Below are 13646 nucleotides of genomic sequence, written 5' to 3' on the forward strand. Positions count from 1 at the left end.
GGAACTCCCTTTAAAATTTCATCTTTGCTAAATTTAAATTAATATTTTTTCTTTAGCTCACAAATTATCCTAAATCCAGAGAGAATATCAACCCTTTTCACTGTTGCCAAATCAAGCATAAGGATGCTACAAAGACAGTTGAGGAATAAGGAATAAATCTCTCATGTTACACTTCAGAATAAAGGCATTCGATGAAAGGAATGAACTGAAGTTCATCATGAATGCAAGGCCTCTGTACTTGGCATTCCTGCACGGAAGGGAAGACAAGTATCAACAGCATTGGCATCATTGTCAAACCGATCTCATGTGGTATACCTTCTACCACACTGGAATCCTTCTTGACTCTATCAGGATTTTGTCTTTTTTGGTTTTGTTTTTTAATTCATCAAGCCTTTCAGTTTTCAAACCACCATTTGTCAGCATTGAGGGAGAGAGACATATAGATTTGAAAATACTTTCTTAAGAGATCATGTAACTATATAACTCTGAATTTTAAAAATTGAGGGGGGAGGAATAATTTCAACCCACTCTCTCTTACAAGAATCATTTTTTAAAATCTGTAACTGCTTTAGTGTTAACAGGGTACAAGGTGTTTTTTGTCCTGTATTGTACTTAAAAGGTTCTCATTGATTGTGATTGTATTGTACTGTATGAAAAGAAATCATAAATTGCCTTGTATTGCTCAGAATAGACCATACCACATACCACTTCTGTTCTCATGTTCCAAGTTTTTTGGTGATGCATGTTAACAGTTAGGTCCTAAAATTCTGTGGTGCTAATTCTTCCATATCCGATGGTGCTTTTGTGGATGCTAACTGCACACATGCTGAACAAGGCTTGAAGTTCAAAACTTTCCTCCCTTCTTCTGTTTATATGAAGTAAAATAAAATAACTTGAATTTGTCTCAAAGTATCACTGACAATCTAATAAACTGGTTTATATGTGTAATTAGTTTGGATTCTTGTTTTTCAGAAATCATCTCGGTTCTACCAGGCCCCAGGAGTTGGTCTGTTTTGTTGTGATTTCATTTTGCCTGAACACTTGCATTGTCTTTTAGGAATTTGAATGAAATTCGTCTGGCTTCTCAAATCATATTTAGGGTATATTAAAAGTAAAACTGTAAGACATAGAAATGAGTAAATTGAGAAAACCAAAAAATGTGTCAGTAGGGTAGCTTTCTCTATTTTGGTACTTGCATTGAAGGCAGGTATGCATGCAAAACCATTATCTCAACTCAGATGACATTGAAAAGGGCATTTCTGCCCATGTTCACAAAAGGTACTTCCCAGAATTCATGGAAAGTGGCATTAAAATATAAATTTATTTTGATGCAGAAAATTTGAAATCCACTCATAGCGGTTGTTTGTTTTGTTTTGTTTTTTTGTGTTTTTTTTTTTTAAGATTTTTTTATTTCTTTGAAAGGCAGAGCTACAGAGTGGCAGAGGGGGGGAGAGAGAGAGAGGTCTTCCATCTGCTCATTCACTCCCCAGATGGCTGCAACAATCAGAGGTGAGGAAATCTGAAGCCACAAGTTTCTTCCTGCTCTCCCACATGGGTGCAGAGGCCCAGGGACTTGGGCCATCTTCCACTGCTTTCCCAGGTCATAGCAGAGAACTGGATCAGAAGTAGAGCAGCTGGGTCTCAAACCGGTGCCCATATGGGATGCTGGCACTGCAGGTGTGGCTTTACCCACTATGCCACAGCGCCAGCCACCACTCATAGTTTTTGTTTTTGTTTTTGTTTTTTACAGGCAGAGTGGATAGTGAGAGAGAGAGAGACAGAGAGAAAGGTCTTCCTTTTTGCCGTTGGTTCACCCTCCAATGGCCGCCGCGGCCAGCTGATCTCGCTGATCGGAAGGCAGGAGCCAGGTGCTTCTCCTGGTCTCCCATGCGGGTGCAGGGCCCAAGCACTTGGGCCATCCTCCACTGCCTTCCCGGGCCATAGCAGAGAGCTGGCCTGGAAGAGGGGCAACTGGGATAGAATCCGGCGCCCCAACTGGGACTAGAACCCCGTGTGCCAGCGCCGCAAGGCGGAGGATTAGCTTGTTAAGCCATAGCGCCGGCCCACTCATAGTTTTTTAATGATACAAATTTTGGGGAACTTTGAGAATCCCTCATACTTAAGGTAAAAGTGTTACCCTTTATATATAAAAGTAACTCCTCTCCCCACCCCCACCAAATCAAACTATAGTTTTCCAGGACAGACTGACATCAGATGCCAGAATGCCAGAGCAGAGAAACTGCTGGCAATGGTTAATTGGATTCTTCATATTATATTCTTCATATTATCTGTACTTCATATTATCTGTACTTCATATTATCTGTACTAAAAATCAGAGAGTAGGACAAGTGAACCGCAAATAGTCTCATGACAGCAAAGGACTGTTTATGCTGAGTGAGTGATAAATTCAGTGTTAAAGACAGTGGGCGAATTTGCATTTCAACCTTGTCATTCTGCCTCACCCATGGGTAACATTACATTTTAAAAAGAAAGGAGGGGCCAGGGCTGTGGTGCAGTGGGTTAACACCCTGGCCTGAAGCACTAGCATCCCATATGCGCACCGGTTCAAGTCCTGGCTGCTCCACCACTCATAGGTGGCTGCTCCACCTCTGATCCAGCTCTCTGCTATGGCCTGGGAAAGCAGTAGGTGATGGCCCAAGTCCTTGGGCCCCTGCACTCGTGTGGGAGTCCTGGAAGAAGCTCCCGGCTCCTGGCTTCAGATCAGCACAACTCCAGCCATTGCTGCCAACTGGGGAGTAAACCAGTGGATGGAAGACCTCTCTCTGTAACTCTGACTTTCAAATAAATAAATAAATATTTTTAAAAAATAAAAAGAAATGAAAAATCAAAACAAATGTATTAAAGCACTTCAAGCCACAATCATCAACCTTAAATAGAAGATGACCAAATCTATCAATCTAATCCAGAGGGTCAGATGGCTGAAATGACATTTCCATGCTACTGTGGTCCTTTTATATAGAGTTTGAAGCACATTCATTTTGTCTCAAATTGTGTCTGGCTTGTAACATCATGAAATGAAAGTTTAGAGAATAATGCCAATGTGAACACTAAGCTTGCCTCTCTGTATTTTGGAAAAAACGCCATATTTACCAAACCACAGCTTTTCCCCAAAGATACACCCACCGTGTAATTTTGTAACTCCTTTTACAGCATTCCATTTCATGAAAACTGATGAATAATTAATGTACTACGAAACAATTCCACAATGTCTTTAGTGAAAAAGAGATCATGAATTTTTGTCTTGTTTTGCTTTTAAGTAATTGGGAACCCAGTTACTTAAGCCATCACCTGCTGCTTCCCACTGTATAGGTTAGCAGGAAGCTGGAATCAGGAGCAAAACCAAGACTCCAACCGAGACACTTTGAAAGGAGTTGCAGGCAACCCAACTGGCCTCTTAAGCCACTAGACCAAACTCCCACCCTATGAATGTTTAAATTATTTTTAGGAGCTGGTGTTGTGGCACAGTAGATTGAGTCGCTGCTTGCTCCAGCAGCATTTGATATCAGACTACATTTTCAGATCCCAGCAGCTCCACTTCCTATCCAGCTTCCTACTAATGCACCTGGGAAGACAGAAGATGATGACCAAACTACTTGGGCGCCTACCACCCATGTGGGAAACCCAATGGAGTTCCTGGCTTTTGACTTCAGCCTGGCCCAGACCTGGCTGTTGTGACCACTTTGAGAGTCAACCAGAAGATGGAAGATCTCTCTTTTTCTGTCTCTGTCTTGCTCTCTTTCTCGTTCTGCTTTTCAAATAAAACAAGTAAATACATCATTTTTTAAAAAAGAATCTTTATACCATGCTTGTTAATCGAAAGAAAAATTAATTCTAATTTTATAAAAAGATGAGAGAATAAATGAGTTAATTTGAGAAAAGTCTTTTTAATGTACATGATGGGATCTCTTAATTTTACCCCCACATTCAATCAGATTTCTCTGTTAATGTGTAATGTTTTTCACACCTAAAAAAATTCTCAAATTTTTATCAATTTTTTTTGCAGTTGAAATGATTTATAAAACTCATCAGCCTTATAAAATGAGTACATTTTGTAAGTTTGGTTCATTTATGAAAATAATGTAATCCTCCTCTCTTTACGTGAACTCAGGATTTTAAGTTTTTTGAAAGTTACATCCTCCTTCACAGTTTCTTCATCGCTATGTTGGTAAGTTGTCTGTTCTAGTCTTAAAACAGTAAATTCCTTTAGAGATCTTGTACTCAAGATGTCCTTTCTAAATCCTTGTAAAGACATTTTCCATTGAGGGAAGTGTTGAAATAAATTTCGTATTTCCTTAAAAACGTAACTTTGCTTATCTTAGGAACTAATTTTTCCAACTAGGAATTGCTTTAATATAGGCGATAATAATAATCTTGACATTTTTAAGAAACAAGAACCAATCTATAACCTAAGTCATTTCAGATTTATCTTCTCGGTTCTTATTTTAAAACTGTTGAAGCAGGTGCCTACTGGTTCACACTGGGATCAGAATTACTTTTCTAATCGCCTACTTTATCTTGGGGGAGGGGTGAGTAGGGTTGCTGAAAAGACTTAGAAAATAACTGAGAATTAATACAAAAATAAATGAGGTAGTTCATGGGACTGGAAACATCGTACAATGCAGCAAACCCAGCAGTACCCACGTTTCCAGTCTGCTCTCTTATATTCTGTGACTGGAAGGTTAAGCTTACACTTTTTACAAAGCATATTTGCTATTCTAAAAGACTTAACAAAAACGTGGCTCATGAAGATAAAAGGACTCTGAATGAAAAGGTTGGCCCTCAATTTTGTGTGTTTAGAAACTCAGTTTTGTTGGTTCATTCTGAGTGAATTCACAAGAGATTCCTTTTAAACAAGGTCATAAAGAAACATCTTGGATGCCAGATATCCAATGGAGAAGCCAATTAATTTACAACAAAAAAAATCAGATGTTGCTCCTGGAGAGCAGGATTGGAAAGAAGCTGTGCATGAGAAGTGAACTCTGAGTGTTGCTTTTTTTACTGTTGTAATTATTACTTTGTGATAAGCATGCATTATTTTTATAATTTTTGAATGACTTTTTAAAGGAAGGAAATAAATGCTAGGCAGACTAGAATACCTACATCAACTGGTCAGCACATTGTCTTGCCAGTAGGAAAATCCACTTCTTTTTTAAGATTTATTTATTTATTTGAAAGTCAGAGTTACAGAGGGAGGGACGGGGAAGAGACAGAGGGAGAGCGAGCTTCCAGCCACTGGTTCATTCCCCAAATGGCTCCAACAACCAGGGCTGAGCTATGCCAAGGCCAGGAGCCAGGAGCTTCATCCAGGTCTTCCACGTGGGTCACAGGGGCCTGAGCACTTGACCCATCTCCTGTTTTTCCCAGGCCATTAACAGGAAGCTGGATCAGAAGTGGAGCAGCTGGGACACTAACCATATGGGATGCCTGGCATTGCAGGCAGCAGTTTGACCTGAAAAATCTGCTTCCAAACCTAATTAATGTCAGAATAGTGCTTGGCAAAATCAGATAGAGGGAAATCCATTTTCTTCATTAGTAACATCACGTTATGATGTACTCCACGATTCAGACCTGCCAACGAAACAGGAATAATCACATCGGCTCAGAGATGGAAACCCCTAACAAACTCCTGTGCTTTGGAATCTTTCTCCTAGATTCCATATGACTCAGCATCTTTCCATGTGAGAATGTTTATTGTTTATATAATTTAATGAAGCCATGTGTTATATTTTTAATGTGTTTGAGAGAGAGAGCTGCCATCCATTGATTGACACCCCCCACCAATGCCATGAAGGGCCCCCAGCTGGAGCCAAAGTCCTCTAGAAACCCATGTGGACGGCAGGAACCCACTTGAGCCATCATTGCCTCTTCCCAGGGTCTGCATTAGCAGGAAGCTGAAACTAGGAGCTAGAGGTGGATATTGAACCCATGTACCCTGGTGTGAGATGTCAACATCAGAACTAGCATCTTAGCCAAAAGGCCAAAATCTCACCCCCACATATTTCTTACATTTAGTATTACTATAGGATCCCCAATGATATATACTATCTTATAATTATCTTCATCATTAAGCATTATCATTAACACATATTGTTATATAATTATTCTTTTTTGTTTGTTTGTTTTTTGTTTTTTGACAGGCAGAGTGGATAGTGAGAGAGAGAGACAGAGAGGAAGGTCTTCCTTTTTGCCGTTGGTTCACCCTCCAATGGCCGCTACGGACGGCGTATCTCGCTGATCCGAAGCCAGGAGCCAGGTGCTTCTCCTGGTCTCCCATGCGGGTGCAGGGCCCAAGCACTTGGGCCATCTTCCACTGCCTTCCCGGGCCATAGCAGAGAGCTGGCCTGGAAGAGGGGCAACCGGGATAGAGTCCGGCGCCCCAACTGGGACTAGAACCCGGTGTGCCGGCGCCGCAAGGTGGAGGATTAGCCTGTTAAGCCACGGCGCCGGCCAATAATTATTCTTTTTTATAACTATTCTTTAATCACTCACTATCATTATGAGTATCATTCATCATTAACAAACAATAGCTGTCTGACCATGACCTTTCTTGATAGCAGTTTGAGGAACATCCCAATTCAACGATAGTAACTAACAACACCAAGCTCTCTCCTCTTGTCCTCATGGCAACCTTACTAATAGACCACGCATTCATGACAATGGCCGGATCCAGCTCTAGAATCCTTTTCAACTCAGCGTTCTTGTGGCAGCCACTACCAGTTGACTGCTCTTAGCATACAAGTTCCCCCCACCCCAGTTTTGCCATTCTGCCTTAGATGCCCACCAGCGCACGTACAAACCATCTGTGTTAGTCTGAGTCCTTTCAGAACCACTTGCCAATATGAGATCACGGTCTTACCATCTATTTTTAAATGTGCAAGGGACTTATTAGAGAAAATGCCAGTGAAAGAAAATGAAAAAGGAGCCAGAGGAGGAGACAGCAGACGATAATGCAGGTCTTTGTGGAAAAAAAAAGGAGGGATCTAGGGCGGGGAGGAGAAGGGAGCACAGAAATAATGTCTTAGACCACAGTGCAGGCCCAAGCAAGCGTCAGCCAGGCCTGTGGGGAGTCCGTGAGCCAAAATCGCCCTTGAGAAGTCAGCATCTTGCAGGTACCAGATCTGCTTAGTATCCCTGCTCCACTAAGCTACTGGCTGAGAGCAGCTTGGAGGAAGCCACCCTCAGTGCAAACACGGTGATGGATTTCAGAGCACAGCAGGTTGGTCTGTGGGCCAATTAAGTGAAAGTATAGATGTGTGCAAGGCAAAAACTGGAGCCTGTGGTGGCCGTGAAAATATGTCTCCAGTTTCTCACTGTAGGGAGCATGCTGTGAAGTCGGTCGGCCTCTGGATGGTGTGGTGCTTGTGTTGTAGGCCTGTGCCCTCCACCTCCGTTGTGAAGTGGATGGGACCCCTCGTTGGATGCATCTGCTCCGAGCAGTCTCTGTTCTTGTGGCCAGGGGCAGTATGATTCATGTTCAAGTCATTTTGTCTACTTGGTTGTTCACCGCCTCTTCCATGGTGGATGTTAATATGTGACACAAAGCTCTTCACAATGTCTGCCCACTCCCATATGTCCATCCACAAGCCTCTATCCCAGACCTCTCTGTCCCAATCTTCCAGTTCTTCCAGGTTCCTGACCAGACAGCCAGGCCATTGGCCACTGCCCAGGAACTGTCTATATCTGACCCCAGGCCATTTCTCCCATACAAAGTGGGTGAGCAGTTAGGAAGATTTTCCTTCACCATTGCCTTTCAAAGCCATCACACCCATTTGCAGCTTGCACTGAGCCACCCCATCCATAAACCAAGCTCGGGCTTTTCCTTATCCTTCAGCTGGTGTACAGGGACCCACATATGGCAGAGTGTGAGTTGCAAGAGGGCTGCTGGTGCATCGTTTGATAAAGATGAGAAAGTTCGGGCTGCCAGTTCATGCAGCACATTCCTAGTCCCTGGTCCTGCCCAGGCCTGAACTTGGATGTTCGAAGATCCTATCATAGACTATAGTATACAGGGTCTGTATACAGGGTCTGTCCAACAGTGGAGGGTTCAAGAGATCCCACATCATAGTGGGCAGTTTGATACTCATGGTCCATAACCATCATCTCTGCCAGGGACTAGTAATATGCCCATAGCTCTTTCTCAAAACGTGTATACTTCTCTGCAGTGGTTGTCAGTCTCTTACTCTACAGTTCCAGGGGCTGCATAGTGGTTCAGTCCCTGGTGCTTGCCATAAGCTCCATCTTTTCCCATTGCATCTTTCCCCTACACAGACACTTCCAAAGCCATAGGGTCTGCCTGATGGTATGGGCCTAACCCATGGTTTGTTACACATGCTGTGAGCCCTGCTCAAGGTTGGCAGTTATCTTTGTCACACAGTACATGCGCCAGGGCAACGTTCGTATCTGTGGAAACAGCTGGGGATCTCTGTAATTCTATGTGTTCTACTCTCTGTTCAACTGTTTCTGTTCTCTCCCAACACTGCAAAAAGTAAGGGCTTCTTTGAAAGCCACCAGAGAGAGCCTCCGCCTTGCACACTTGGCCATTACCAGTTTAACTGCTCTCATTATCCCTCTGCTGGCATCAATACAGCTTAGCAGTAGTCAGCCAACTCTGCTGTCTTTGAGGACATTTTTCTCTCAATAGCTTTAAATGCACCAAGCCTCACATGGGCAACATCTTTCTTTTCCACCAGGACATTCTACCAGGTCACCCTGTGAGACCTTTAGCATTTGATGCAACACCGTATACTTCTCCATGCCCCCCCTCTCAACTAAGGTAAGCATCCTCCTTGCTGCCTAGATGGTGAGAGGGTCAGCCCAAATCACAGTCTTACCACCTATTTTCTTGGTCATGTCTTTTTTTATTAATTAAAGTAGGGATTATGTCATGAATTTCTATGTCATCCTTGCTCAGGGACTGTGATAATCTTCCTTGTTTGTGCTGTTGAAACAAACACTTAATCATTCTTACTACTTCTTTTAGTCCAGGTGATATGAGAAGCAAAAAGCCAAGATAGGATTAGATGTGTAAGAGATTTATTGAGTCAAAAGCTGGTGAGGGGAAAAGGGGAGCTAGAGGATGCTGGGAGAGACATCGTGTTGTGGCACTGCTCTGACATCTATGAAGAAGAAAAGAAAGATGTTAGCCTTTAGGTTTGTTTTGAGAAAGTTGCAACTAGGTCTATAGCATCCTCAAGCCAAAGGTGCCCTTCAGAGGAGGCAGAAATGGGCCTGCCTTGGCATCCTGCCATGGGCAGCCAGTGGGAACAGGCCAGGAGAAGTGGGCCGTGGCCTGAGTGCAGTGAGAGAAGTCAGACCCAGCAGCTGGGGCCTTTGGTTACTTATCCTCCCTGGACATTCTCTTGGCTGCCAGGTCACTGCCTAGACGCATTTGTTATCATAAAGAGCTCATCCCTACCGTGGATGTGGTGTTAATGCTTATTTTGCTCTGTTGGAGGTGGGCGGATAATTCGGATCCTTCTACTCAATACTGGGGGAAAGAGTCATCCTAATTACAGTCTGAACTGAACTTAAGTAATCAAAGGAATAATAAGGCAGTGAGTGGGCAGGCCTTCAGACTAGTGGTTACTTACTGTCTGTTAAGATACCCACATTCAGCCTGCGCTGTGGCTCAACAGGCTAATCCTCTGCCTTGCGGCGCCGGCACACCAGGTTCTAGTCCCAGTTTGGGCACCGGATTCTGTCCCGGTTGCCCCTCTTCCAGGCCAGCTCTCTGCTATGGCCTGGGAAGGCAGTGGAGGATGGCCCAAGTGCTTGGCCCTGCACCCGCATGGGAGACCAGGAGAAGCACCTGGCTCCTGCCTTCGGATCAGCGCGATGCGCCAGCCGCAGCGGCCATTGGAGGGTGAACCAACGGCAAAAAGGAAGACCTTTCTCTCTGTCTCTCTCTTTCTCACTATCCACTCTGCCTGTCAAAAAAAAGGATACCCACATTCCGTATTGGAGTACCCAAGTTTGACACCTTGGTATAACTTCCTGCTAATGTAGACCCTGGAAGGCAGCAGTGTATAACTCAAGCAGTTGGGTCCCTGCTACCCAAGTGGGAGACCTGGACTCAGCCCCAGGTTCCTGGCTCTGGCCCTAGCTCAGTCCTGGCTGAGTGAACCAGTAGTTGAGGATTCTCTTCTTTTTTTTTTCTTCATTTTCTCCCCCATGCCTCGCTTTCGTCCTAGTCTCTGAGATAAATAAATAAATTTTAAAAATAAATAATATCAATAGACAAACTTGTATTACAAAAAAAAGTCAAATACTTTAAAACTCTAAAAAAAAAAAATTCAGGAGCCTCATCCACCTGTCTGTGTGGCCCCTGGTGCAGGAGTGGTGGTGGCTCTATTCGTGCCACAACTCTCTGCTCACTTTCAGAGTTCACCAGTCAGCCATAACTCTTGCCTAGTTCTTGGGAGCAAGATGGCAAGATGATAATGGCTGAATCACTGTGGACACAATGTCTGGTGGTGTCAGAGGCATGAAGAGATTGCTGTGTGAAACAACAGTTCTTTATCTGGATGGAGCACCCATTTCCAATGCCATAGGAACCCCTGATGCCGGACACTTCTCCCCAAACCTAACAGTTGGGAAGAACCTCTGCCCAAAGGTTTATTTTGGTTACTGGTCACTGGACAGATGCCATCTGCGGAACAGGTACCTTGGCTCTCAAAAGAGTAAACAAAGAGGGCAGCCCTGGCTTCTCACATGATCATCATGCTGGGTGACTCCCACCAGTTTATACCCCATGTTTTTGCTCAATGTAGCCATTACAACCCTGTACTGTTAAAATAACTTTGCTCAGGCATGTGCAGAGGGCCTCAAATGAGCTGAGTTCTGGGAATTGATTTGTGAAGCCTGCAAGGATCTGATCACAAAGCCATCCTGTGTTGCAGCAAAGATCGACCAGAATCTCCACCCGGAGAGCAGCAGTACTATAGCCATTGACTCCAGACTGCACTGGTCCCACAATTTCACCCACATGTTAGGCTCTGCTGATTCTGGGCCCACTGAACTCATGAGCATGCGCCTCACCATCCACAGTGGCCAGCAGGGCAGTAGTGTAAGGGCCCATCTCAGCCACTTGCCAGGCAGCAGCTGTGCACAGGCTGTCAGGGCCTCCACACAGACGAGAAAATCAGAAAGTGCTGGTTTGGCTCAGAAGTAAATTAGCAAAGATGTGTCAGATGAGCAGTGATGAGCCTACATCTGGAACACATTCATTGCATGACAGGTTGCCCCAGACCATGGCCGTGCAGTACCAAAAAGACTGATTGGGGCCAGCATTGTGACGCAGCAGGGTAAGCCAGAGTTTGCAACACTGACAGCCCATATTGGAGTGCCAGGTCAAGTGTCCATGCTCCACTTTCAATCTAGCCTCCTACCAATGCCTCCTAGGAAGGCAGTGGATGGTAGCCCAAGTACTTGGGCTCCTGCCAACCACAGGGGAGTCTGGGGTAGAGTTCCTGACTCCTCGGTTGGGCTTGGTCCAGCCTAGGCCATTGTAGCCATTTGGGGAGTGAACCACTAAATGAAAGACATTCTGCCTCTCTCTCTCTCTCTCTCTCTCTCTCTCTATTTCTCTCTCTCTCTCCTTTCTTTCTCTCTGTGACTCTGCTTTTCAAATCAATCAATCTAAGGGAAGGTTTTGTGGTTGTTGTTTTTTTAATTTATTTGAAAACAAATAGAGAGAAGGACAGGAGAGACAGACAGAAAGGTCTTCCAAACTCTGGTTCACTCCCCAGATGGCCACAACAGCTGGAGCTGGGTCAATTCAGAGCCAGGAGCTTCTTCTGGGTCTCCCACGCTGATGCAGGGGCCCAAGGACTTGGGCCATCTTCTACTGCTTCTCCAGGCCATAGCAGAGAACTGGATCAGAAAAGGAGCAGCGAAGACTCAAACCGGTGCCCATATGGGATTCTGGGCCACAGGGAGAGGCTTAAGCCATAATGTCAGCCCCAAGAATGGAAGGTTTTAAAAAGTGTATATTCCTGTTTTGTTTCTGGGGTCTTTAAAAATTGAAGATTAAATTCTATCTGTGGGGGGCCGGCGCTGTGCAGGTTAACGCCCTGGCCTGAAGCGCAGGCATCACATATGGGAGCCGGTTCGAGACTCGGCTGCTCCACTTCCGATCCAGCTCTCTGCTATGGCCTGGGAAAGCAGTAGAAGATGACCCTGCACCCGCGTGGGAGACATGGAAGAAGCTCCTGGCTCCTGACTTCAGATCGGCACAGCTCCAGCCATTCTGGCCAATTGGGGAGTGAACCATCGGATGGAAGACCTCTCTCTCTCTCTCTCTCTTTCTCACTCTGTCTCTCTCTCTCTCTCTCTCTCTGCCTCTCCTCACTCTGTGTAACTCTGACTTTCAAATAAATAAATAAATCTTTAAAAAAAATTGTATCTGTGTACATGAATATATGTTTGAGGTTAAAATATAAATTAGGACTTTAAACGATGAAAAGGGACTCCTTCCTCTCGAACCAGCTCTCTTCCCCTGCCTGGTAAGAGCTGCCCATCAACTCTAGGGTGGTGAGGACCCGTGCCTGTGGTATGGGTTAGGTTTGGCCTCCCAGGTCCTCGAGGGAGGCTCTGGCTCCTCTTTCCCAGGATCAAAGCTGATTGCAGTCACTGGAGCTTTTGCTTCTGCTCTGCTCAGCCCTCAAGAGTGCGGCAAACCAGGACCCTGCCCCTTCCGTTTCCCGAGCAGTCGTGCCAGCTGTGCCAAGCCACGTGGCCCTCGGCCGTGCACGCACACAGCCATTAGTCAGACATGCCTTGATCATCTTTTTATGCCATAGGGTGACCCTAAAGACACGGCATTTGTAAGCAGAGGGGCTGGGGAATGACCGGCATAACCTCCTCACGGTCTAGTCATCTCTTTTTGAACAGGGAAATGATGCAAAATTGGATGTAGTCTCCTTTAACTATCAGTCCCTGGGGCTGGGAGCATTAAAAGTAGTAAGCCTTCCTCCTCCTCCCCTCCCACAAGAAAGCACAGTCTTGTTTGCCTGTGGCCCTGTCCTGCCCCTTTGCCAAGAGCTCGCAGGACAGTGAGCCCCATTTGCACAGGTTTTCCGTGGCTCAGAATCCTCTGCTGCCTTGGCTTTGAGAAGGCACTGAGACACACTCCTGCTGTGCCCTCTTCCTCCTGCAAAACTCCATCCTGTGTCTGTGTGGATCCCCAAAATGCAAAGTAAATGTTTGTATTAATATTGCTTAAACCTGCTGTTAAAAACATCTCAATATACAAATATCTTCTGTATATTCTATAAATATTTGTATATTCTAGAATATCTATAGATAGATATTAGAAGAAATTATTTCTTTCAATTAGCAAAAATTTAAATTTGTTCAAAGAAGAAGACTGATTTTTCATTCAAAGGATTTTTTTTTTTTAAGATTTGTTTATTTTCGAAAGCAAGAGCGACAGAGAGAGGAGAGACAGAGAAAGAGAGACTTCCATCTGCTGGCTCACTCCCCAAATGTCGACCAACAGCCAGGGCCAGGCCAGGACAAAGCCAGGAGCCAGAAGCTCCATTCAGGTATTCCACATTGGTGGCAGAGCCCCAAGTACATGGGCCATCATCTGCTGCCTCCCAGGCACATTAGCTGGAATCTGGATC

General features: G+C 44.8%; 1 protein-coding gene and 1 pseudogene across 2 annotated transcripts in view; both read left to right on the top strand.

The window, feature by feature from the left end:
- Positions 1 to 961, top strand: part of PURG (purine rich element binding protein G) — a 31491-nt gene extending 30530 nt beyond the window's left edge. For both annotated transcript variants that reach the window (XM_062213295.1, XM_062213296.1), the window contains exon 3: positions 57 to 961. In XM_062213295.1, coding sequence (XP_062069279.1) covers positions 57 to 149 — 93 coding nt within the window. In that variant the 3' untranslated portion in view covers positions 150 to 961. The remainder of the gene's footprint in view (positions 1 to 56) is intronic.
- A 9510-nt stretch (positions 962 to 10471) lies between these two features.
- LOC133775027 (citrate synthase, mitochondrial-like) lies at positions 10472 to 11221 on the top strand (annotated as a pseudogene).
- The last annotated feature ends 2425 nt before the right edge of the window (positions 11222 to 13646 follow it).

This window comes from Lepus europaeus, chromosome 16, assembly GCF_033115175.1.
Source record: "Lepus europaeus isolate LE1 chromosome 16, mLepTim1.pri, whole genome shotgun sequence".
In the NCBI taxonomy this organism is placed as follows: domain Eukaryota; kingdom Metazoa; phylum Chordata; class Mammalia; order Lagomorpha; family Leporidae; genus Lepus; species Lepus europaeus.